Here is a 27,559-nt window from a genome sequence, read left to right on the forward strand (position 1 = left end):
TTCCAAATCTTTTTCATCACCCCAAACAGAAACTCTATACCTATTAAGCATTAACTTCCTATTCCCCACCCTACCCCCAGCCCCTGATAACCTGTAATCTACATTCTATCTCCATGAATTCGCCTATTCTATATGTCATTTAAGTGACATCATGCAACATTGGTCCTTCTGTGTCTAGCTTATTTTGCTTAACATAATGTTTTCAAGGCTCATCCTTGTTGTGTGTCAGAACTCCATTCCTTGTTAAGGCTGAATAATATTCTATTGTGTGCATACACCACATTTTGCTTATTCATTCATCTGTTGATGGACACCTGGATTGTTCCTACCTTTTGGCTAGTGAATAATGCCACAGTGAATAGTGGCATAAGTATCTGTTAGAGTCCTCGCTTTCGATTCTTTGGAGTGTAACCTTGGTAGTGGAGCTGCAGGATCATATGGTAATTCTATGTTTAACTTTCTGAGGAACCGCCATACTGCTTTTCACAGAAACCGTTTTATTTTTATGCTTTTCACAGAAACCATTTTACATTGTATTTTAATTTCTCCACATTCTCACCAACACTTGTTACTTGCTGGGTTTTTGGTCTTTGTTTTGTTGTTTTGACTACAGCCATTGTGGTAGGTGTGATGTGTGGTTGTTTTTCGGAAGAGCAAACTGAGGAGATAAGAAATGGCTTGGTCATCAGAGCATCACAGGTGCATATGGGTGTACTGAGTACAGCTTTGCCAAATGAACGAATGGATAGTATGTTGGTACCTGATGTCCTATACAACTCTTCCCTGAGTCTCCTGTTTACAGGATTTGAAACTTGCACAAGGAAGCACAGCTCCACAAAAGAGACCCAAGCAGCAACTGAGATGACAAGTAGCTCAGGGCTTTAATTCACGGACCATCTGCACCATCTTTCTGCTTTTGCTTTCACACTTAGGAATCAGTAAAACTTACTGCTTTGGAATCAAGGAAGCCCACTTGGTAGTTCCTCAAAATTAAAGAAGACTATAAGCTATAGAGCATGGTGGCTAAGAAACCAAAGTTACGGGTCAAACAGATGGGCCTGAATTTCAGCTCTACTGTTTGTCACATGTATGACCATGGACAAACTATTCATCCCTTCTGTGCCTCAGTCAGGCCCTAATCCTAGTCTTGTGAGGATTAAATGAAACAATAAGAAACATTTAGTACAGTGCCTGACACAATGTAATGTCCCCATGAAAGTAAGCTCTTATTGTTACTCTAGGGTTACTGCACAGACCCAACCCTCCTTCCACACCCTGCTTCAGCTACTTCCTCTAGTCTCCAAGACCCCTGGGAAAGCAGAAGAGCTCTGGGATGAGGGCGGACTCATCACTTAGTCTCCTAATGATCTTCCAGGCTGACTGGAAGGACTCAGAATACCCATCCAGAGTCACAGCCAGGATTTGAGATGAGGACTCAGTCTTATTTCTCATTTTGGTAAAGAGAGTGGTGCCATCACCATATGGTTCTCCTGCAAGGATACAAAGCCCATACCCCAAGGGATCAGAGAGAACTTTCATTAAAACCCACAGAGAGGACTCCAGTTGGGTAGAGTTTCCAAAGACAAGGCTCACTAACAAAAATTCAGTAACTATAGCAAGGGGCTTTACCACAAGGACCCAAGGGGAAACAGAGAAGGAACGAGCCTAGGCGGGGTGGTATTTCATGCAGGCAGCACCATAATTCTTAAGTGAGTGGAAGGCAACACATTCAGTTTGGCTGACAGGAAGCTTTATATTAGACTGAAGCATATTGAAAATATCAAAGTCCATGGAATGAAAAACAGTCCCTGGGCCCAATACTTTACCTATAACTTACAAGTTTTCTTGGACACGGAGACCCTCAAACCAAAAGCCAAACCACTGGGGGTGAAAGGACTATTACATATCAGGACTCTGCAGGTGTGTAGGGAGCCATGGCTGTGACTGGAAACAAGCAAAACAAACAAACAAACAAACAAAAAATAATGGATCCTATTTTCTGGGCACTGTGCTAGGTACTCTCCACACATGGTCTGACTGATACAGTATAGCAGCATCAGTGGGGATGCTGGCCCCACTTTATGGAGGAAGAAACCAAGGTTCAAAGTTGGGAATTCACTGAAGGTGAGAGACGGAAAAATTTCTGTGACTTACGTATCATATATTAGGATGAACTCTATGAAATTACTACTATTAAACATTTCCTGCTAACAAAAAAGGCAATCTCATAGGTTTCCACCTAATATAACACATTATATATTAATTACTTATATGCTAATTATCTTATACACAATAAATTGTATCATACATAAATTCCCTATTTTATTGATTATATAATGTCACCTACACATTATACAATATGTAAAGGAGGCTGAATGCTTAGTGGTTGAGAAGGTGGATTCTTAGACTGCATAGGAAACCTGGCTCTGCTGCTGACCAGCTGTGGACGCTGAGTAAATAATGTATCCTCTCAGTGCCTTTGTTCTTCATCTATAAATTGAGCTAATAATAGTACCCCCCTCATAGGACTGTCATAGAGTAAGAAAACACAGCAACATGCTGGAACAGTGCCTGGCACATGTTACTTAGAAGCAGTCAGTGCTCATGCTTTTGTTCACTAATTCTTTGCAACAACTCTTGGCAATGGCCAGTGCTACCTTGGTTTCACAGTAAGAAGCCCAAGACTCAGAGATTTGCCCAGGATTATACACCAGGTCTTTCTGAGTCTCAAGCCTTGCTGTTCCTTCGAAGCTGCCAGCTTCCCCTGGTGGCCTCTCTGAGCTCTCACTGCCACTTGGTGAAAGAAGAGGTTGAGCCAGCTGATTCTGTGGTTCCTTCCAGCATCCTTATGCAAGGGGGGTATATCAAAGCAGCAGCAGCAGAAATAACAGAATCAAATGCCTTCAGTTCCACTGAACACAGCATCCTTAGCCATGTGGCCAGAAGCATTCCATATTTAGAGTTCCAATTTTTTTTTCTTTTTCAGCTATTTCTTTCCAGAGTCCTCAGTACATTTCCTAATTAATCACTCCCACTTAATTTCCTAAAGCAATCACAGCCTCCCCACAGGCAAGCAGCCTCATCTTAGGCAGAAGCACACACACCAGCTGGCCCCTCAGCTACGTGGGAGTGTGTGAGCAGCCCTTGGACACAGACCAAAGAGTGGCACAGACATAGGGGAAACGCAGCTTGGGAGCTACACTCAGAAGACACTCTTCCTATGCTGGTGACATGTGGTTTCCTGGTGAGCAAAAGGGCAATGAGATTTGGTTCTCCAAGGAAACCCTAAACTGCCGAAGATCTGGCTGGGGCATCCTGGGATGCAGGGAGGCTCTCCCAGCAGCTACTCTGTGATGTCGGGAACGGGTATGCTTGCTGGCAAGGTCGGGGCTCGGGTTTCTCTCCCAGCTTACTTGTTGTGTGAATTTGGACAAGAGCTTTCCTTTGGCTGAGCCTCTGTTTTCCCATCTTTAAAATGGGAACTGAGGCTCCCAGGTGACTCAGTCGGTTCAGGGTCCAACTCTCGATTTTGGCTCAGGTCATGAGCTCACATTTCATGGGTTTGTGCCCCACATCCAGTTCTGCGCTGATAGCACAGGGCCTGCTTGGGATTCTCTCTCCCTCTCTCAAAATAAATAAATAAACTTTAAAATTGGAACAGTAATATATGCAACACAGGGTAGGTATAAGGAAGGAGCAACAACCTAGAGGAGCCAGGCGCGCGACATCAACGAGGGAAGCAAAAGAAAAATAACATGATGCCAAATGGCATCTGACACACAGTTGGGAGTCCCAGCCAGGAGTGGTGGGGACTGCAGTGCAAAGGAGACGTGCCTCATCTAAAATCCAGACAATTACTACCACTGAGCCAATCTGACCCCCTACTGCCAAATTTACCTTGAAAACTTATTTATTGAGAGAGTGAGAGAGCATACTGCGTGTGGGGGAGGGGCACAGAGAGAGAAAGAGAGAGAGAATCCCAAGTAGGCTCTGTACTTTCAGTGCAGAGCCCAACGTGGGGCACAAACCCACGAACCATGAGGTCATGACCAGAGCCAAAATCGAGAGTTAGACACTTAAGTGACCGAACCACCCAGGTACCCCCAAATTTACCAATTTCTTAAAAAGAAGCTGGACGTAGATTTTTATATGAATTCACTCAATCTTAAAATGTTGGCAAGAAACGGACATTCAAAAGAAAAATAACAACTCTATGAGCCAATACCATGTGAGCCAAGTACAACACACTGGAAGGCTGAATTTGGCCTACTGGCCACTGGTTTGCAAGCTCTGTCAATGTAACTATTAATTGAGACAATATAATATATAAAGCACTTAGCCATGCACATAACACATAATAAACACTCAATAAATGGTAGCCGGTGGTTATTATGATTACTATTAACTTTTCTGGAACTCAGAACCCCCATCTGTAACAATGGATGTAGGGATTCCTGATAGCTGTCTGGCTCCCTGGGATTTGAGGGCACTAAGGAGGTTAACCACTGTGCACCCACAACATTTATGCTGCTTTGTTTACTTAAACCCATTTCGCTGAGACTGGAAGTGAAGACTTGGCAGTGTCTGGCGACACCTTTTGGATGTCAGACAGGAGAGGGGCTTGCTTATACTGGAATCTGTGGGTAGAGGTCAGGGATGCTGCTAAATATCTTAAAACGAACAGTACAGCTCCCCACAACCAAAAAAAAAAAAAAAAATCCATCCCCAAATGTCAATAGTTCCTAGGTAGAGAAGCCCTGGGCTAAGATAGGAGTTTCCCTTGGTACCCTCTCTATAGAAAGCCCTTCATAAAGATAGAGGTTTGGACAGGTTCCTACATGGTAAGATGTGGGAGAGGCTGTGGGGTAGGGGAAGAGGGGAGATAGGAGAACCGATATCTATAATTATCTTTTCTGAGAGGCTCAAGGCCCTGCTTTCACTCTGCTTCCTATAGAATCTTTTCATCAGTGTCTTAACAACAGTCACATCAACAGATTTCCTAAAAAATTCTGTTGAAGTTGCACCCATCAGAAAATGTGCTCTCAGGAAACCGAGGACTTGAGTGATGAACTGTCTGAGCCAAAGCCACTCAGCAAGTTACAGGGAAGACGTGGGAGAGAATCCTCATGGGTCCTGGTCCAGGTCCCTTGGGGAGACATCACTCTATTTTGCTGTTGCCATGGTAATTATAAATCAATTTCATCTCTCATTAAAGCAGTTACTCCATAGAACGTTCTCACAAAACACTGTTGAACTCGTCCTAGTTATTCCCCAGATGTGCCAGTAGTCACATTTTTGTATATTCTATAATTCTGGATACATCTACGATTGGCCTTCACCTCAAATGGTATAAATAAGCAGGGTTATATTGCACCGTGCTTGTCATGCATGGCGATGACTGTTCCAAACAAAGAAAATTGTACTAGAAGCAAAGGCAAGCGATTCTGGCTCACCTTAAGAAAGGAAAGGAAAGGAGAATGACTTTTATCAATCCCTCCACTGTGCTTATCATCATTTAATCTCCTCTATAATTTGAAGAATTTCTTTAGGTCAATTTTCTCCAACGCTGCTGCACATCAGAAATACCTGGGAGCATTATAAAATCACAACACCCAGGAAAGCACCCCAAAAATCATTCAAGAGAATCTCTGGGGATGGGACCCAGGCACCAGTAATTTTAAAATCTCCCCAGGTGATTTCCATGCACAGCCAAGTTTGAGAATCAAGGTTTCAGGACTCATTATCCCTGTTTTGCAATGACATTGACATCCTAAGAGAAGAATGAACTTGCCTCAGGGTACCCAGCTGGTGAATGGTAAAACTGTGATTCAGACCTGGGTCTGCCTTTCTCCAAACGCCAGTCATAATCTTTCTCATTATGCCACTTTCTCCTCCACAAGTTTGTTGTCTGTTGCTTTCTCAGTTAGCGTTATCTGGTGGCAAGTTTATAAGCTTGAGCAAAAGGGAATTCACTAGAAGGCTATCAGGAACTTCTGGATTCAATGGGAATCTGAAGAACAGGTCTGGGGAAAAGAAAAGCAGGCATGTCTGGCCATTTTGCAGAAGTGCTTAGATGAAATGGCAAGCCATCATGTCCAATCTCTTCATCCCTTTGGTCAAGATTCCATTTCCAGGCAGGAAGCACCCAAAGGACTTGACTTGGGGCATGAGCTCATCCCCTGACTAGAGGAGGGCAAGGCCCCTGGTGACAAACCCAGTCAACTGCATCCTGTGGGCGCAGAAGATGATACTTGGCTAGGAAGGAAAGCCGAGTTCTTGGCAGCCAAATACATCACATGTCTACCGCAATGGACTGATGCAGGACTTGGAAAAGTGAGACCTAAGTCTCACAGGTACACTATGATCCTCAAGTAGAACTCAGCAAAAGGCCAGAAGATGGTGTAATCACAATCACTAAAACAGAATCATTCCGAAGAAATATGCCACCTGGTGAGGTGGCCATGAATAACCTCAAAATCGTCTGCAAAATACATTGTGTTCATATTGTGTCTGTGTATTTTTCTAAAGACAAAGACAATTTATCAGATTCTCTAGACTCGTTTTTAAAAAAAGGCTAAGGCTAGGGCTTTGGGGAGGGATCTTCAGGAAGAAAGGGAGGAGCTCCTAGTCAATGGTTCCTAATAGAGCCTCAGGTCCTAGGAACCACCTGGAGAAATGACTGAGTGTCCTTCTTGGCACCACACAGACCAGACTGGTATAGTTTGACACATCTGAGCTAGGAAAACAATGCTTTTTAAAAAGACAACAACAAAAACAGACACAAAGAGCTCACATGTTGCCTGTAGTTACACAGTAGTAAAGAACACGGACCCACAGAGGGCGCCTGGGTGGCTCAGTCGGTTAAACCTCGGACTCTTGATTTTGGCTCAGGTCATAATCTCACAGTTCGTGTGATGGAGCCCCTTGTGGGGAGCCTACTTAGGATTCTCTCTCTCCCTCTCTCTCTGCCCCTCCCCAACTCATGCATGTACTTATGTGCTCTGGCTCTCTCTCTCCCTCAAAATAAATAAACTTAAAAAAAAAATAAGAAGACAGGCTCAAAGAGGAAAGGACACATGTGGATATCTGAGCAAAAAGGGTTATAACTGGAGGAAGCCAGGAGGCACTCTCGGGTCAAAAGTCAACAGGGACAATTAAAACTCAATTGCACCTGTGTTCAAATAGAATACTGTCCCAAGCAGCTGGCCTGCACCTGTGAGCTCCTTGCTGAAGGGCCAATTCTCCACCCATGAATGTATCTTCCCAGATCTAGGCATTAACAGGCCCTACCAAGCAAGGACTTAAGAAATGAAGCTATTATGAGATATGAGCATTAAATAAATAATTGTTCGATGCATAAATTCATAAATGAATCAGTGTACAAACAAAAGAACAGCAATTTTAACTGTGGCTACTCAACAGGTACTCTTATAGGCCTTACAGGTATTAAGTCCCTGCTATGTGTTAGGGACTGAGCTGGAAGCTTTACATGATGTATTAATCTTCCTTACAATAAACCTAGACATAATATACTATTATACCCATTTTGCCCTCCAAGAAAAGAAAGCAATGGGATTTGAAACCACCCTGTCACCTTAAGCATCTATGTGCTTGCCACAGTGCCACAACGCCTCACAATGCTCATTAGCATCAAATATGTGTTGGCCATTTTGCACATATTATCCCTAATTCTTACAACAATCCTTGAGATAGGTATAACGTCTCCATTTGAGCGGGGAGTGAGAAAACTGAGTCTAGAAAGACAAGTGATTTGCCACAGGGCACATTTTTTTAATTCATTTTTTTAACCAAACTCTCTTTGGCTTTAATGATCAGGGTCTTTCCACTAAACCTCCTGCCTATCTAAGTCAATTTGATTTTTTTAAATGTGTTCACTTAGCTCTACGTTCATAAGTGTTGTACTAAACCTCTGTAGAGAAATGTATAGCTTCTGCCTTCAAGAAGCTTCTTATCTAGTTAAGAGATTATATACACAGTACAGAAAGTAACAATGATAATTGTATGGCTACAGAGGTCTTAAAACATGGCCACAAATTCTTTGGGACTTCTCTTTGACAGGTGGTCCTTAACTTGAATGCAAGCTAACTAGTGCTGCTTAGAACAATAAAATACAACAGAAGGGGCACTTTGCTGCTTCTAAGGCTAGTTCCTAAAAAGTCATGCAACCTCTGGATTGTTTACTGGCACATTGTTCTTGGAGCTCTGAGTCTCCATGTAAGAAGTTAGAACACTTCATGGCCACCATGTGGCAAACAAGCCCAAGCCACACAGAGAAGTCACATGGAGGGACTCTGGTCAACGATCCCAGCCTAAGGCCAACCTTCCTTCAAGTCAGCCCAGCCTGTCTGCCAGATGTGTAAGAGAACAGCCTGAAGATGATTCTAACACCCGGCGGTTCAAATCTCCCCTAGTCATTCTCACATTCTTTAGCTGATGCCTCAGACATCAGGAAGTAGAGACAAACCATCCCTCTGAGCCATGTCCCAAATCCTGACTCAAAGAAGCATGGAGAAACAACCAATGAAACGGTTGTTGCTTTCCAACCCTAAGTTTTGGGATGATTTGTTAAGCAGAAATAGGTAATCAGAAAAATGACTTTCTGAGTGGTTATTTAAGGTTAAACACTGCCCTCTAAGCTTGAAATGTATTACCTCATTTGAACCTTCCAGCAACCCAATGAAGCAGGTTACTATCAAAGAACATGCCCAAGATTACCTACCTAGCTATGGCATTTAAGCCCGGTCACACTAACTCCAGTATCAATACTTTAAACAGCTTTCTATAGAGGAAGGGAAATTATGTCTGTGCATAAAGTGTACAAAGCCCAAAGCCAATCGGTTTTAAGGAACCCCAACTGCTATTTTTGAACCTAAACATCTTTTTCTTTCCTAATTTCAGAAGGCTAACTGTGGAGCTGAGCTAATTATTTGAGCCTTAATCAAGGACCAGCCACTCCCCGAAGCAGCTGTCCTGGCCATTCTATTGCCTCTAGAAAGTCCCTTGGGTTGGATGGATGCTGGCTCAGGTCTAAACCTCAAATCCCAGCCCCCAGAAGTGAGGACGCATGGGGCTGAAAAGATCCTTGGAGATCATCCAGCCTGCTCCCTTCATCCCCTTTAAAGACCAGGAAACTGAGGCCCAGAGAGGTCAAGTGACTTGTCCGAGGTCACACGGTGGGTCAGAGGCACAGCCAGGTCTCCAAATTCCCATGCAAGCATTCTTTCCACTACACCATGCTGCAGTTGCTAAAAATTCCCCAGAGCTGCCTCCGTCGGCTCTCCTCTTGACAAAGCTGTTTTCCCCCCACACACAACTACACACAGTCACATTTGGCAAGAGGTGCTATCAGCCCCGCTCTGCTCGTGAAATGCTGTTTTGCAACGGGGCCTCTTTGTTCGTTAGCAACACAGACAAAGAAAACTGTAGTGCAGTCTTCTCAGAAGAAGATGTTTCTTGTTTTAAAGACGGCAAGAGAGCTTCCTGGCTGAATATGGCTTGAATCAGCATGCAGCTCCAGTCGGGAAAGAACGCAGAGGAGATTTAGGTCTTTGCAAAATTTCTAGAACATACAAGGAGGACACAGGGCAGGAGGAAGCTTATGGGAAATGTTTCAGAAAGTATTAAAATGTATGCGTAAACAGAGTAAACAGAACAGACTGGTTACCATCTTGTAGTAAGAAGTAATTAGAAGGCGGGGGGCACTAGACTCATTAAAAACTCCCATGAAGTAGTTGGCCTTCCCATTTTGGATTCCCACTCCAGTCCTGGTTCCCCGCGTCCCTTCCCTTGCAGTTTTCCTACCTGAGGGCTTCCCTTTCTAGACTCTACACAAGCTTAGGTACTTGCTTGTACCTGGTGCTTAGGGTCTTGGGACTGCAATCCCAAGTCACCCATTTTGTGCCTCTCCCCTCTAGCTCCACATTATCCCTTTCATTTACTTATTTATTTTTGTACTAGATTTGGTCCCTCTTCTCTCTCCCTAGCTTCTCAGATTGGCAGAGGCTTCCTAAGGCTGAGAGATCTTTATTCAGGACTAATGCTGTGAGCAAGGCTGAAATGAAAGGAGGCAAGCTTCTCAGAAGGGAAGCTCCCACCACAAAGATGACATCCCCTCCCACGATTTTTCTGAGACACTTCTCTGTCCAGGTGGGCCAGATCAGTGGGGAAGGGGCAGACCAGATGATCTCCAAACATGCCTCAAAAGCCTAAAAATCTCTTGGCTAAGGAAGGAAATGAGAGGGAGAGGGACAGAACCGAGTTCCATGGCAGAAATTCAGGACTTTCAAGTTGGCAGCAGATGGAAAGAAAACTGCCAACTTGTAGTAGGAGGAAAGGCGGTGCACACATTTCTTAGGGCTATTGCAAGCCACGGGTCTTCTACTCCACAGGACCAGGTAAAAGCTGCTTGAGAACCACCCTCCTATACACATACACATCACTGGTTTCCAGGCACAGGATGAGCTCTCCAACAAGAAACTGGGCCAAATCTAAGTTCTCAGACCCTTCCCTCCAAAGCTTAGTCTTGCTCATGGCCCACTGCACTCCCAGGAAAACTTGCCCAAAGAGCACATTTCAGTCCAAAGCCCCCTCTTTCATTTTCCCCTGAGAAAATTCCTACCTGCTTGTTAAACCTGAGAGAGAATAAGTGAAATAACACCACAGGGGAACAACGTCCAGTGGTCTGGTTACAGCTGCAAGCGTCCGGGAAGGGAAGCTGGCCGCCCAGAGGAGGCCCTGTATCTCCTCATAGCCTCAAATGCTGCTGTGCTGTGTGTCAGTGTTTATGAAATGCTTCTCAAATAAGGTCAGTGTTCTACACAGAGTTAGGGCTCTAATAAAATGCAGAACTTGTGCTGTTTTCCAGCTAGCTGCAGAGGCATACTTGAATGCTTTCTCGGATACAATTGTTCTCAGATTAATATTTTCCCCATGAGTTTTTTTAATTCCACTTGTACTATTTTTTTTATGATGTGTGAGTTTTTCTGCATATTTGTACCCACTAAAAGGGATGAGTGAGACTCACTTTCATCAGTGGTTCCTGAAGGCTTGGTGTCCCGCCTACCTCATTGTTCTAGCATTTCCCCTGCCATCCTATGAATCTCCTCTCTGAACCTAGCATGGTGGCCTTTGCCTTGTCAGTCATTTTGTGGGAAGCAACGGCCCAGACTACATCATATTATTTTGAGCTGTCCTAGTTATGAGGACATTTTGCTTGCTTTATGCATCACCATTCCTGGCACATAGTAGGCACTCAATAAATAGTTCCTTTAAACAACTTCATCCTTCATACAGCCCCTTATGGGGTTCTACTTTTTTGGAAACTGCCACTTATTCATTACTCTGTTAGACAAAAAGTCCTCTAAGCTCCACCTGGTTGGGCTGCTGACTTGGCTAGTGGGGCGCTTTCTTTGCTTTTGTAAACAATGCACCTTAGTAAGTGAAAAGGAACCCCCAACAAGAGCGTGAAGGCATGGGTGACTTGGAACTCACTGCATTTCCTCTTCTGAAAATTCACACTGATCATCTTTCAAATACAGGATTTAGTGGTTAAAATCAGATATCGTGGGTGGACTCATTAAGGTATTCGCAGAGCACTAAATTTAGGAGGTATCTGCAGACATCTGATCTCATATAAACCTTGCATCAGCCCCAGGAGAGAAGAGTTAGTCCTACCATTCTAAAGGCTACAGATGAGGCACCTAAGACTCAGAAAGATGCTCCTACAAAGTCCCACAGTTAAAAGAAAAAGGGGAGGGGCATGGAAACCAGGATTCTGCCTGGGTCTTTTTACTCATTTTTTTAAAATATTTATTTATTGGGGGGAGAGAGAGAGCGCATGTACACACAATTGGGGGGGAGGGGCAGAGAGAGAAAAAGACAGAGAATCCCATGCAGGCTTTGCACTGACCAATGGGGGGCTCGAACCAATGAAACTGATATCTGAAATCCAGGGTCAGGTGCTTAACCGACCAAGCTACCCAGGCACCCTCTTTTTACTCATTTTAAGTTATATCAAATTGGACTCCCTACTGGTTTCACATTAATACCAGTTAGAAACCCCATATATAAAACACTTCTCTAACTACATTCTAGGGCTGGGCAGAGATGCGGAGAAGAAAGAATATCAGCAAAGTACTAGATAGTCCAGAAACTTCTGTAACACATTTATGAACAGGACATCTCTTCAATGAAATCACCATTGCTGGGCTTTTCAATACAGAAAAACATGCTCTACCCTCTGTTGGGGTTGCAGATAACTTGGGAGCATGTTGCAAGCAATTTATCATTCACAGAGTCCAGCCCTGGAACATCTCTATATTTCATCTCCACATTTCACGCTAGACATCATAAAAGGCTTTTCAGGTGGCCATGAAGATGAAGTCTGAGGTTGTTTCCAGGACATAAGCACAAGTTGGAGTCTCGAGTCTCCAGTCTCCAAGGAAGGTCCAGGCCACAAAGATGCTCCTGTAATCCAATCTCAGGACCTGAGGCTTAGAGAATGAATGTCTGAATTCAGCGCCAAGGCTATGGAGAGCTACATGGAAGGCAGGGGAAGGTGAGGAGGCAAGAAGCCAAGCTGGAAGGGTCAAGGCAAGGGCCAGGAGCAGCTCAAGCTCAAGGAGAGATGCAGAAAATACACAAGTCCATGGTTAAGCCCACACACAACTCAGGTCAGAAGAGGACCGTGAACTCCACAGCCAGAGTCAAGGCATACACTAATAATTCTGGAGTGCAGGGGAGCAAGGAGTGGGTATGCCAGGTAGCAGACAGGAACTAGGGAGGCCGAAAAACTCAAGAGGGAGTCAAGGTGGGTGGTTAAATGTGCTGGCTGACTTTCAGGAACCACAATTCACAGTACTGCCAAAGTGCAGAATGAATCAGGGGTCGAGAACCCAGACTGGTGTTTCGGACAAGAGGAGTCTGAGGCCACACAAGCAGTGATAAGGTTGTGAAGAGTGAAGTCATCTTCACTCCAGCCAGGATGCATCTTATACTTGTCCTGTTCTATCAGGACCTGATCTCAGGGTGGGGGAGCCCAGAGATCATGGCTGAGAGAAGGCAAGTGGTACCTCTAACTGGAGAGAAAGGCAGTCCCTACAAAAATTTAAACAGATCCTTGTGGGGGAAGAATACTGGTCAAGAAGCCTCATCAGGACCCTTCTTGGAGGGTTTATCCCCTAAAATCCAAAATAAAAATAATAATTAGCCACATAACCACGGTGATACTTTTCCTAAGACCTGACTATCTCTAAACACCCTTGTTAGATGAAACTTCCTCAAGTATAGCTCCTATCATTTTAACTTCATTTATTTACTTACTTATTTATGAGAGAGAGAGAGAGAGAGACAGCGAGAGAGAGAGAGCATGCAGGGGAGGGGCAGAGAGAGAGGAAGACACAGAATCTGAAGCAAGCTCCAGGCTCTGGACTGTCAGCACAGAGCCCAACACAGGGCTTGAACCCACAGACTGCAAGATCATGACCTGAGCTGAAGTCGGACGCTTAACTGACTGAGACACCCAGACCCCACCTTTGCTCCTATCATTTTAAAATGGGTGCAGGCTCTCTTTCGTTCCAGGTAACGATGAACTTCTGCAAATCTCTACCATGTTTCCATTAATACCTCCGGGAACACTATTCATCCTTCAAGCTCCAATTTGAATGCCGCCTACTTCCCCAAACTGGACATGATGGCTGTACCACCAGAGGTCCAGAACACAGCACTGCCATTCCTCTCGGGGTGCCTTGCTTCAAACAGGTGCTCCCTGTTTCAACTGGGACTCACTTTTTTCCTCCTTCTTTCCTTCTTCTTCTTACTTGAGAATTGGTTTTGGAAGACAAGAAAGGGGGCCGACTTCAAAGGCTTGCTGAAGACTGGCATGATCAGCGGGTGGGGCACGGAGCTGAGACCAGCCTGCGTGAATGAGCTCTGACTCTACTGCTCCAACCTGGGGAAGTCACTTTGCCTCTCTTAGCTTCCTTATTTGTAAAATGAGGACAGGATGAGCTTCTGTTTTGCATGACTGTTAGATTAAGTGAGAGCAAGTGTGTAAAGTGGGAGAGCTGTGCCAGGCACAAAGAGGGGCTCAATAAACAGCAGCTGGTGCGGTGGCAGTGACTGTCATTGTCATTATCATTATTATTGTTTAGCAATTTGGGGAAAGCATGTGCACCTCTATGCTTCATCCTCCAACACATTCATTCTCAGCACTACTCAAGCGAATGTGCTCTGTGCTAAAGAATGTGCTCTGTGCTAAAAGATGCTAAAGGAAATCACTTTAGAAGAGTGAGGCTTTTCAGCTGGGCTCTACTACTGACAGAAGAGCCCCATTTCTCAGGCTACAATGCTTTACAGGAGAGAATAACACACACACACACACACACACACACACACACACACGCGCCACATCTATGCTGGTAGGGCTTCTGGCATCAGACTACTAGAACAAGGATGAAGCTAAAATCACAATGGAAAGTGCTATGAGAAACCAACAGTTCAGAAAATACTCAACAAACAGAGGAATTAAGCATTAATAGGAAATCATTCCAGAGAAAATATGAACAACAGAACCCCAGGGAAAGAAGATGCTACAGGCCAATAAGACCTCAAAATTTCCCAGCCAGAAAGAACCGGACAATATATTTACATGATCCACATCCCGGCCATAGAAAGACTTCAAGAGAGCAGAGAAGACTGTGCTGATTATATTGACAACCTGGATAAAGATCCACAGGGCAAGCTCCTCACTGCAGAGGGAGTGGGGGGAGGAGTCACAACACACTAGATGGGAGAATCAAAATAGAAAATGTTGCTGAAAAGCTGATGAAATTAAACTATTTGCCAAAATTTAATTAGGATAATGCAAAGTGTTGCGCTTAGACTCCAAAAAGCCAACTGCACAAATCTGGGATGGGGAAAATAGGATCAACAGCAGGGAAGGCTGGAAGACATGGGGGAGGCAGGGAATAGCCTGGTAGAAATGAGCCAACCTAGGGGTGTGCCTGTCTAAACTGAAAATGTCCCTTTAGGATGTCAACAGAAGTCAAGGTAGCAAGGCAGTGGAAGGACTCAATCAAACTAATACAAGCAAAGAACAGTGAAACGTATTTAGAGGAAGACAACTGGGAATGGGGAGGGGGCCTGTCTCAAAGTCTAACACATACAGAACCGCTGAGGTAATTATAAAAATGTATGGAAGAGAGAGAAGACTTAGATAAGTGGGTAGTGAGAAACACAACGGCAATAAAATTTTTGAAATCCTACCATTTGGAAGAAGGATTATACTTGCTCTGTGTAACAACAGTCAGTGGGAGATAAGCTCAACCCCCAGGCAAAGAAAATTTTCAGGTTAAAACTGTTTTCTAAAATGGAATTAATTGCTTTAGAAAGAACTGAGTTCTTCACCACTAGATGTAACCAAGCAAAGGAGAATGACTGCTCTCTCCAAAATTATGCTGGTGGAAGATCAAGCTGCCTGTGAACTTGGACTAGAGGAGCCCTTTCAACCCTAACAATCTGTATTGTTTCAAATCAGGCTTTATCTGGAGCTCTGGAAGGACTATAGTTGGTAAGAATTATGATGATAACAATAACAGCCACACTTATGAAGGCTGCACTATGATCTAGGCAGTCTATGCGAGTAAATTCAGTACTCATAGCACCCTATGAAGGCGGGGGGGGGGGGGGAAGCGGTATTTTTATTATTCCCATTCTACAAGTGAGAAAACTGAGGTCACTCAGCTGGTAAATGGAGAAACCAGGAGCGGACCCTATCTGGCTCTGAAGTCTATACCTTTACCTAAAGATCCTTACTTTTCTCACCTCCCTCTCCCCTCACTATTGAGGACTTTTAATCACACACTCTTGAGGAATTTTTCCCAGAGAATGGCGTATCAAATATAGTGCTGGCGACAGAACTATGAAGACCACAGTGAGTGGGAAGAAAGTACAGCCTTTGGCAGACCAGCAATAGCACTACTTACAAAACATAATCCAGGTCTGCAGAACAGAGAAGCAGAAGATTCCCACTGTGAGCTCTTCCTACCTGGGCAAGACTGATTTAAATTTAAGGCTGGAGAATGACAAATAATGAAGAGCTTTGAAAACTCAACACCGTGCACCATAGCAGGGCACCTTTTGCATCTATCCTATCTGGAATTAGTGATGGTCCACAACAGCTTTCTGGAAAAGCCTCCCATGACTTGTTTTGTTTTGTTTCCTTTTCAGCAGTTCTAAAAAGGGTTAACACCACCTTACATAATGAGGGTGGAGCATACTAGTAAATACAGCTGTTTCAAGTAAAAGCAGTAACAGAGGCAGACATGGGAAGTCAGTAAAAGGTATTTAGGGAAAGACAGAAGGAATGAGCACTGAAAAAAAAAGTCAGGGCCAAAAATTCCCCATGAAAATCTAACCCCCCAAAATAAATAAATAAAATGCATTCCTTATTTAAATATACCACAAAGCAGCACGCCCATGGAAAAGATATAAACCACTTCAACTGTAATCCCCTTTTTATGGAACGGAGGCCAACCTGGGCTTAACTGGAGAGGAAGGGGGAGGGGGACCAGGCACGAGCTTGCTGGGCACAGCCTACGTGCTGGCGAAGACCTTGCCTCCATGGGGTACATTTAGAGTGGGCATCTCAAGCTTTCCAGCTGGATGGCGCCTGAGATGAAGCCATAGAAATAATGGCCATGGTCACTACCATCAATGGCTGATGGAGGCCTAAGTGCTAGGTACTGTGTTAAGCACTTCCTGTCCATTATTTCATTTGATTCCCCAAGAGGAACATTTACTATGCATACTTTCCAAGTAAGGAGAGGTAGCTGGAGAATTGAAGTGCCAAGCACTGTGCTGAGTGTATGATGTGATCTGTCTCGGGCCACATTCACAACATGCACACAGGGGGCCAGAGTGATCGTCATCCCTGTAGTACAGTTGTGGAAATACAGTACAAAGGGAGTAAACAGACTGCAGCCCAGAGAAGTGGAGTAACCCACCCAGGGTGCAACAGCAAAGATGTAACAGAGCCAGAATTCAAACCAGAGCCTTCTGCCTCCAGAACCGACACCCTGAACTAATAGGCACAGGGTTCTGAAACCTTGCCACGGCCCATGTAGTCCACTTAGTCGGTGGAAAAGACTCCATGGCTCTCAGATCTACCATTCTCACTTTCCAGGGGAGGACGAACTCAGTGACAACAAACAGAACCAGAGAGAAACAAAATAACTGTTAAAATGCAAAGAAAATGCAGAAATATACAAGACCCAGATGATCCGCGAAAGCAAAACTTAATAATGATCCTACAAATACATCAATTAATACAAGAAGAGCAGCAATCAAAAACCACAGAGAGCGCAGGATGATGCTGATGAGTTCCTGATTAGAAAGGCCTACAGTTTAAGTGTTCGGGATTTCTAGCTCTTCTCAGGGGCATGTGCACAGTAGGAGTTTTGCAAGGTTGCTAAGCAATGCCTGGCAACCAGACTCCAGAGTTGTGTCACTCATTAGGAGTCCTTGCTAACTCTAGTAAGGCAATAATTTTAGTTCATGAAAGCTAAATTTCAGGAACCCTTAATAACTCATGTAATAGGTTACTAGTAAGTTGCCCTTGGCCATACATAAAAAATGCAAAGCTCTAATTGCCCATCTTTCACGTGCAAGAACTAAAGAAAAACTTGTATTTTTGAGATGCATTCATTTAGTCAACACATACTGGTTGAAAAACTACTATGTGCCAGGCACTGTTCTAGGCACAGGGGAAGAGGCCCATACAAGGAAAACTATTAGGACTACACTAGAATTCTGCTTTCAGGAAAATAAGCCCCGAAAGGTAGAGCAATCTGTTCAGCTGCACAGTACACTGGAGGCAGGTGCACTTAACTGCTCGTGTCCAACCCACAGGTTCACCAGGAGAGCACTGTGTTCAGAGAGGCCCCAGGATTCACCAAACTGCCCCTAGTCCTCTGGGCTGGCCCTGAGGCTAAGAATACCAGGATGCAGGGCCTGGCCACAGAGCATCTTGGAAAGCCTCCCACTTGACCTGGAGACCTCTGTGGTCAAGTGAGGGAAAGCCTGTGACACGGTGTTGGTTTTTATTGGACCCAACCACCGGCGAAGCTTGCCATCATCTGGAGTGACGGAGAAAATTAAGTTACCACATTCTCACGTTTCAGCCTTTCGCCCGTTTTCCTTCGCAAACAGGAAATGTTTATTTAAATACAGCAGTCTCCATTATGTTCCGGAGCCAAGTGAAAAACCAAAGATGTCCACTCTTGCCCCACTCTGCTGTTTGGGCCACCACCTCGCCGTGGGTGAGAAGTAGGCCTCTGCCTGCCTTTAGGCAGCACAGAGAGAAGGGGCCCCTCGTGAGAGTTCATTTTCATCTGTCTCCTCTTCTTCCAGGCTGAGATTGTGGTTGCAGAAGAATTACATCTGTGGGCTCCTTTTGTACTCAGAGGGGTAAATGCGACATCTGTTTACTCTGTGCTCCATGGTAAATGTTTTGTTTCAGGCACCACCATTCACTTCCTCTCCTCTTGTCCTCTATCTTTGCTGCACGGATAATAAATTACACTGAATTCTCCCCTGCGTTTATTTAGCTTTCTTGTGGGTGTCACCTCCTCATTGAGGGAAAAAGATTGTTGGTAGTTTATAAACGACATAGAGTTTCTCTTTCTGTGCAATGTGCTGACATTATGGAGAAGAAGCTGGAACACAGACACCCCCCCCCAACTCTGATACCAGCTTAATTATGAACAATATAATAGACCCCATTTCAGGCCTGAAGCAAAGTCCAAATGGTGACCACATTATCCCCTGGCAGATTTTCCTTAAGGGGTAGCATGAGCAAATGAGGCCTCAGAACTCAAAAACCCCCAGAAAACCAACCACACACACTCCTCAGGAAAGCCTCTCTGGGAGGTAAAGTAGCAGGAATGCAGAAGGCAGAAATGCTTCTTCTTTGTTATAAAACAGAACAGAAACATTTGAGATCAGAAAACTGGATTTTAGGAAGGTCCCGAGCATATGATGCTGATGCTGACAAAACATATGCCCCATGAAGAAATGAGTCCTGGAAAGTTTAGAAGACTCACTAAAGGAAGTTCCCTTTGCTCGGTCCTTTGCTTACATTCCTTAAGCTGAATTGCCAGTTTTCTTCTGTATATGCAATGATTTTATATACAGTTACTGGAATGCAGTAGGGGTTCAAGTAATGTTTGTTGAATGAATGAAGAGAGGGATGAATGAGAAATTCCTCCCTAAAGAAATCCTTTCCATAGCTTTGAAATGCCAAACATCACCCCCCCCCCCACACACACACACACTGGACCCGAGAGTTTGCAGAATTCAAATGTTACAGCTGGGCTGACCAAAAGAGGGTGAGAGGTGGTGAAGGACTGTTGGTCGGCTGCTCCTAGCCCCGCAGCACTCTTTGCCCAGCTTTCTTCTAAAGGCTGCCCCCTCTCCCAGGGAGGAAGGAGAACAGAATGAGGAGCTAGACTGGGTAGCCGTGTCACCCAATGCACCCCAGCCGAAGAGGCACCAGTGACCGGAGACTATTCCAAAGTACAGCCCACTCTGCCAAGGTCTGCGAATGACCGTGACTGCAGCAGGGCCCCATGTGAACGCCCAGGACTCAGTCTCCACCCAGTTTCTCCAGTTGTAGAGCAGATGGACAGCCCCAAGCTGCCTGGGTCTCTTGGGGAAGGTAGGTGGGTGGCATATTGGCTGCTGTGCTGTGCTTGCAGCTTTTGAAGACTTCCTCCATGACAGCATGAGAAGGGCTCACTCCCCCTGGCTTCCCAAATATGCACCATGTTTTTTTACAATGGAGGAGAGGGAGTCTCAAAACTCCCAACAGGAGAGCTAATGTCAAAGCAAACTGAATGTTTGCAGGGTATACCTGAAACAGTAGCAAGAGCACCCTATTCGAAGACCCAAGCCCAGCCAGAACCCTCCCAAGACTGTCTGTTTACAGACTTTGGCCCACACTGACTCTTGTTCCAAAGATGGCTAGCACAGTGGTAGCTACCCCAAAATACCACTAAAACAAAATTGTAACTGGTACGGTAAACTATAATGTCTGAATTAAGCTGCGGAAATGTAGATTGTGGCCCCTTTATTGCCATTAACTTGTTGTATTACCTTGGGCAAGTTGTTTCACATTTCTGAACCTTTTCTACATGTGTTAACGAAGGTTCAGCTCCAACCCTCTAGAATTTCACGACCACACAGAATAATCAATGCACTTGAAAAAAAGATGTTTTGAGCCACAGGAAAGCTCCAGGGAAAAGGAGGGTAGTACCTTTGAGTCTCTGCCCAGGGACACATAGAGTTTGAGGAAGAGAGTGGGGTGACAGGACGTGATCAAGAGGAATAACACACCCCAGGACAATCCACTTAGTCTCATGCCACTCTCTCTCTGCCAGCCTAAAGTCAAGAAGGCAGAATGGAATACCCACGCACCTACCCCTAAGACACGTGGGGAAGGGAGACACAAGGAGAGCAAGACGTGGAGAAGTCTATTACACTGGAGCAAACCCTCACCCACTTCTGGGCTGTGTTCCCAGGCCGATTCCAACCCCCTCCACCATTTCTCCCTCCTTCCGTACTCCCCAACTGCGGGCTGGGAAGAGCCCACCCTCGGAGTCCAAGTTTTGAGTTTGGTCCGAGGATCAAAATGATAAATGTTTCCAAAACGTTGACATATGAAAAGTAAATATTTGGTTGCACAATTGGGGTTAAAACGAGGGTCAATCCACCCCACTCTCCAAACGCCTCTCCTCTCGCTGCCAAACCCTGGATCCGAGGCTGAGTGCGGTTTGTAAGATTATAGCGCTCGGTCTCATTTAAAGGGCTGTCAGCATTTCCATTCTCCGGCCCGTTTGGGGAGGCATTTATAACCGAGCCATAAAAAATTCACCCGGGCTGCAACTTGGCATCTCTGAGACTGCACTCCAGGCAGGGCGGGTTTTGCAAGCACCCACTCTGAATTCGTTTGGTTCCTCAGAAGTTAGACCTTCACACACACACCCAACTTCGCTCGCAAGGGCAGCCGGAAAGTGGCCCATTCTGATCTCCAAGCTGGTCACAGTCTCGGCCCTCTCCCCTCTCCGTGCCCTGACGCCCCATCACCCTTCAGCTTTCTCCTTCGCCTCCCTTCTTTCATGAGCGCAGACCCCATGCTCTCACCCTAAGACCTCGCTGGCTGCAGTGTTGTCTACTCCCTTCGCTTCCTGCCAGCGTTCTGCTGGAAGCTGTCACCGGGCCCTACGTCTGGAGCCTTCACCCCTGGAGAAGCACTGCTCTTTGCCCATCCCGGTGGGCTTCAAGACCTCTCTCTAGACGTGCCCAACGCCAGAGACCCCAACTCAGAGAAGGAAAGATCCGACCCAGGAGAGGGTGACAGCAGAGACTGCATCCAGTGTGGCCAAAGGGAAAGGAAAGATCTAGTGCCTGGGGCCCCACTATGGACCCAGGTGGGTGGCCCGGGTTGGGCGGGGGCGGAGGTACTCACAGGCGCTCGGCGTTGCGGGGTATGCCCCGGGGAACCGCCCGCAGGCCCAGCCCGTGGCAGTCCACGCTGGCGGCGGAGCAGGTACACTTGGTGGGGCAGGCGGCGGCTGGGGGCCCGCTCAGGACGCTCGCCAGCGCAAAGGCCAGCGCCAGGCGGGCGCGCACGGCGGCGCCGGCCCCTGTCCGCCCGGTGGCCATGGTGTGCATGGGCCCGCGCCTGGAGGAGGCTGCCTCGGCGGGGCAAGACGCGTGGAGCCTGGGGAAGCGCGCGCGGAGCCCGAGCGGCCTGGGGAGCCGGCGGCGGAGTTGGCGCGGAGGAGGAGCGAGCTCGGCGCTCAGGCGCACGGGGCGCGGGCGGAGCGGGGCGCGCCGGGCGGCGGCGGCGGCGGCGGCGGCAGCAGCAGCTCCATCCGCGGGGCCGGCGCTGCCCCGCTGCGCATCGCTCGGAGTGCCCAGGTGCCGAGCGCCTCCTGGCCCCGGTGGCCCGCAGCCCAGTGCGTGGGCCGGGTCGGGGACCTGAGGACGAGCGCACTGGGGCACGGCGCCTGGGGAGGTCCGGCTTGAGTCTGAGCTCGGGAGCGCGGCAGCGGCGGCTGGGGCACGGGGCAGCCGGGTGAGCTGGCCGGCGCTCGCTCTCTCCATTCACTGAGCAGGGCAGACACCGGAGACGCGGGGCCCACCCCTCCCGCCCCCCCAAAACCGCCAGCTCCGCCTCCCATTGGCTGAGCCGCGCGTCATGTCGACTAAGTTGGGAACTTTGCTGGAGCAACTGAGAGCGTGGAGGGGAGGAGGCAGGAGATGAGGGAAGGAAAGGGGCTTCGCCAGGAGGGCCCCAGAATTGAGATCCATTAACTTTTAAGGAGCTAAGGATTGTTCTCGCTGGTGGCACTTTTCCTTTATTCTGACACTGAGCTAGGCACTCTGCTCCTAGTCTTTCCTTCCATTCCAACAGCGTCCCGCAAGGGGGCATCTGAGTACCGTGTTTTATAGATGAAATAAAGCTCAGAGAAGTCAAGTGACTTGCCCAAGGCCACACAGCTGCTAGGTACCCCAAACCGCAGCACTCACATTCACTCATATTTTACATCACAGCCGATAGGAGCTTCGTCCTTACCTCATCTACAAAGATCCTCAAAGATCCTACCTCACCTTGGCAAAGATCCTACCTCATCTCGGCAAAGATCCCCAAGTTCTTCCTAAAGGACCTATTGTATTGATACTAACACACTTCACAGTCACATGTGTCACATAAAATGGTTGTCCGTGTTGTTTAGGTTGCTGCTGTCAACCCCTACTCAGAGACCTGTCCTGCTCTGCCTAGACCCAGTGCCAGCTGTGCTGCTCAAAGCAGTGATGGCAGGGACTTGGATTGACAATGCCTGTTCATAGTCAGCTTCTGCTTCCTGACTGGATGACTCTGGGCCAATCACATCACCTCTGAGCCTTGGTTTCCTCAAAGCAAGGGGCCACAGCTCTGTCTGGGAACACCTCACTGGGATGTTTCGAGCATCAAAGAAGAGAAAGTGTTTTTGCAAAACAGTCATTCGCATGTGAGGCATCCCTTCAGCCCCCAGAGCCTTCATTCTTCCATAGCGCTCTAAATTGGCCAGGTCTGAGCTTTTCCAGATGCTGGTGGGGAGGGGCGCGTGTGTTACAGGCTCCATAAATACTTGTAGGAATGATTTTGTTTGTTTGTTTGGAGGGAGAGGGCAGGAACTGTAGGAAACATTGCCCAGACTTCCTTGAAGTCTGCTCATACTGGCAAAGTCTAAATAAGCCCTGACCATGCGTGTGCACGTGTGCACACGTGTGCACACACACTTGTGCACACACATGCTTACACTCAGGCTCACACACACACATCCATCTACACATTCACACTCAAATACACACGTGTATATGCATACTCTCACACCACACACAATCACGCATACCACAATTACAATTATGAATGCTATTCTAATTCCTTCTACCTCATTTTCCTTCAAGGAAATTTTCAACGACTTGGCCATATCCTGTGAATATATAGTAGAGGTACAGCTTTTATTTTATTCTATTTAGCATGTTTTCAGACTCATAGCTGCAGGCATCCAACTGCACATACATGTATAGTCGCACACACTTCAGCCCCTCCATCATTCATAAACACATTAGGTGTAATTTACTGCTGTTATTCTTGGGAGCAGCTTTCTACACGAAGCTGTTGTCATCGCCCTCTGGTGGCCATAGGTGGTCTATGCTCTGGTCCATAGAGTGACTTCAGCTTCTAAGAACTCTAAACATCCTTTCCTCTGAAACTTTCCTCCAAACCTTGAACCAATTTAGTACCAGGACTGAGGCAGATGAGAGAACTGGGCAAAAGCCCAAGGGCACAAAAGCGTCTCAGACTGTCTGGAGGAGAAAAGAGTAGAGTTTTCTTTGTTTTCCCAAGTCCACGCTAGAGCATGTTTTGCAATCCCTTTAGGCTGGGCCTGGGTCTGAGCTCTGAGCACAGTACGATGGGCGGGGGCAAAGGGGGGGCAGGGACTGTGTTTTCCATTTAAGCTGATGGGGGATTTCATGAGTCTGACTAGATCTTTAAGTGACTTCATAGGCATTCAAGCGTGCTTGCTTTTCCTTGGGAGAACACTTTAGAACAGAGCCTGGGAGTCCAGCATCCCTGAGGAAGGGACAAGTGGGAAAAACAGGAGGTACACAGGACACCAGCCATACAGAATCAGGGAGTGTAAGTGGAACAATCTTAGCTACCACCTAATCCAAAATCTCTGCATGTGTGTTCTGACGACTACTAGTTCTACATGTTTCTTCAAGAATGTTGGTGGGGGGTGATCTTGGGCAAAAACAGGGTGAGAAATGCTCACTTTCACCTCTCTTGGAGATCTGCATCTCCGATGAGCATATTTATGACCCTGAGAAGTCTTGTAGTAAGGAAACTGGTTTAAGGTTTTTTGAACCCAGTTTCCCAGTTTACATGTAAACTTAAAATTCTTTTGAATATTTTGGAGACCACCCAATATCAATCAGCCCCTGTATTCAATAACACACAAACTGAGTCTCAGAGAGGGAAGGGCACTGGTACAAGTTTATCAAGCTAATTAGTGAAAGAACCAGAGCCAAGACCCAGGGCTCCCAGTGCCTAGAATTAGGCTCTATCCACTTTCCCCCACTAATTCTGAGGCATCTTTAGAATATGTCAGCCTCTACATGGAAGCATTACTCTTCCCAGAGGAGCATGAATAAGATGAGTAAGTCCTTCAGAGGTCAGTTTGTTGGGTAGGACTTTTTATGTTTAACTGCCAGAGATGGCTTTTACACTCTGTGGTGTGATTTTCAGATTCCACATAAGCCTCTGGGGCAAACTTTTGGATTCTTCCCTTTGGTTTTCTAGAGGCTTCTCAAAAGCAAACTGCCTACCAAGAAACCCACCTCAAATTTTCTCCTCTACCTCTTTTCTGTCTCTCAGGAAAAGGCACCACCATTTACATGGCCACTATAATTAGTTGAGGTTTTCTGGTTGCAACAATAGAAAATAACTGATTGAAGTAAAAAAGTAATACTTTTAAAGAAAGTCTTTGGGTAGCATACAAAATTAAGGGGGAAGAAACTAAAGAAGGAAGCTTTAAAAAAAACACAAATCAAGGCTGGATCTAGGATCAAGCCCAAGCCCAAGGTATCCAAATTCCCAAGAGGGAAAGACTGGCCTGGCTTAGGTCATGTAATCGTCCTCTTAGTCAAAGAAGACAAGAATGTGTGGATAACGGTTCCATGGAAACTATACTCAGTTGGGCAGGTAAGCAGCTGTGCTCTCAAAGAAAAACTGGGGAGCTGTTAGGTGAAAAAAGCAGGGGGATGACGAGAAGCCAAACAGCACCAAAGCATCTTGACTCTGCTTCCCACCGCAGCCTTTCAGTTCCTGAGTCCCATTAATTCTTCCTCATGATTATCACTTGATCTGCCCCTCTTCATCTTTGGATCTCCTGCTATTGTTCAGATCCTGGCTTCATGCATGGCCAATGCTCATACCGCTCCCCCCACCTCACCAAGTCTCTGTCTGGTTTCCTCCACCAATTCAGCCTTAGCCGTGATGATCAAGGGGTTTTTCTAAAATGCACACCTGACAATGCAATCCTGAACTTTGATTTATACCTCTATACCTCATCTCCCCCCACTCTCCCATCTCTCAACATCCCTCCAGAGCATTCTTCCTGGCTCTTTCCTATCTGACTAGCCCAGAGTCAGCTGAGCTGTCCACTCCTCCAGGAAACCTTGCTGGTCCAATCTGTTGGATTCTCAAAGTCAGTGAACCTGTGTAATCCATTAAGGCAACATTTATTATAAAAAATTTCAAACATACAGAAGTATCTAATTCATTTTTGCATACTTGATGCCTAGAGGTACAAATACCTCTGTGATGGTTGACGAAGGACTAATTAACAAATATTTGAATGATCCACCCAATCAGCTAGCTTATTTGACATTATTTCGCTGCAGTTTTACTTATTTTGATCAGTGTTACTCGACCTTTTGGGGGAGGATGATGAGACTATATTCTTCTAGAATCTCTGAGTGGGTTTTTTTTTTAACTATACACATTCCCTGCCCCACACCTCCATTCTGGTATGTTTGCTCCTATCTCATTGAAACTTAGCATTTGTGCTAGTCATTCTCCAGTGAATTTTCCAGATCGCTCTGCCCACTGACACCCCATTATCTTCACCGGAAAGCTGACCTCTATGGACTGTATCACCCGTATTCTCTTGGGTCTGCCAATGTAGGGAACTAGCCCAGAGATCTGGAGGAAAAACCAGGGCTTCCTCCATAAGGACAGCAGTTTGGCAGCGGCTGCCTTCCTTTACTGAAGGTCATAGTTCATGTTCTCCAGCCCTGGCCTCCAGCTGCCATTCCCATCCCCTTTTCTCTTTAGAGGGTAGGAATAGGAATGGCTTCCCACTATTCCTAAACCTTAGGGACTCCTCATCTCTTATTGATTCCTTAACCCTGCCTCACTTTTCTAAATAGTCCCTTTACTAACCCTTCTTCAAATGACTCTTTCAGGTTGTGTTGTCTGTTTCCTATCTGAGGCCCTGAAACTGAAACACTACCTCACTGAGCCATCAAGGCAGCTCTCTGAGGAGTATGTGAATGGGGAGGGGGAGGGAAAGAGGATGAAAACTTTAATTTGAGATTAAGACTGTGATTCCTATTAAATCTTCCTGGGAGAGGGAAGAATTCACATATGTGAATTTCAGGTCACTTCTGGAGCACAGGATTAAGGAAAGGTACTATCAGCTGGACCTGGAAGGTTATTTTTTTTTTCTCTGCAAATGATTCTTTTTCTCGCCCTTGAGAAAGAAAGAATAGTAAAGGTTTACTGCCAGTTAAACTATTGACCTTCTCCAAAGGGCAGGATCTACTCTGACTAGGTAAATGTTTGATGAATGAATACATAATTTTAAAATAAATAACTTATCCTGGAGAAGAAGATAGAATAGAACCTTCCAAAATCCAGATCCCTCTGTAGTGGACAACTCTTACTTGATCTTCCACTCCAACTATGTGATTATAACTTAGAACTTTCTTGTTCTTACAGATCTCGCCTCGTCAAGACAGTGATTTTCTAGGGGTGAGCACATGACTGAGATAAGCCAATCTGGGTCTTCCCTGAATTTTTTCCAACTGGAACTGGAGGAAGAGATTCAGTCCCTCTGTGGTTGTAAAGCTTGAGCATGTGAGGAACTAAAATTAGTAGCCATATTTTCAGCTGTGTGGCCGAGCTGGTATTTGACCCATTTTCTGGAAGTATAAGAGGCATTCTAGCTTAATTTAGCAATTAACAGCGATTTACTGAGAACTTTATATATGCCTAGAAGACACAGCCCACAGCTGCCAATAATCCAATTAGGAAGATAAGATTAAGATACATGAAAGAAGATAAAAGATATGGTATATGATTAAATGCTAATTAATGTGAGTCAGGTAGTAAGTGCTACAAAAATTCTAAAAAGGGAGAAATCAC

At 45.9% G+C, this 27,559-nt stretch overlaps 1 protein-coding gene across 2 annotated transcripts in view; it reads right to left on the bottom strand.

Moving 5' to 3' along the window:
- The window catches only part of SLIT3 (slit guidance ligand 3), a 687,161-nt gene that overhangs the window by 574,994 nt on the left and 84,608 nt on the right, over positions 1-27,559 (bottom strand). The window contains exon 1 of one of the 2 annotated variants that reach the window (XM_060634984.3): positions 21,545-22,190. The exons of the other annotated variant lie outside the window; for it this stretch is intronic. Coding sequence (XP_060490967.3) covers positions 21,545-22,185 — 641 coding nt within the window. The 5' untranslated portion in view covers positions 22,186-22,190. Of the gene's footprint in view, positions 1-21,544; positions 22,191-27,559 lie in introns of those variants that run through there. 2 annotated transcript variants of the gene reach the window in all.

This window comes from Panthera onca, chromosome A1, assembly GCF_046562875.1.
Source record: "Panthera onca isolate mPanOnc1 chromosome A1, mPanOnc1 haplotype 2, whole genome shotgun sequence".
Classification (NCBI taxonomy): domain Eukaryota; kingdom Metazoa; phylum Chordata; class Mammalia; order Carnivora; family Felidae; genus Panthera; species Panthera onca.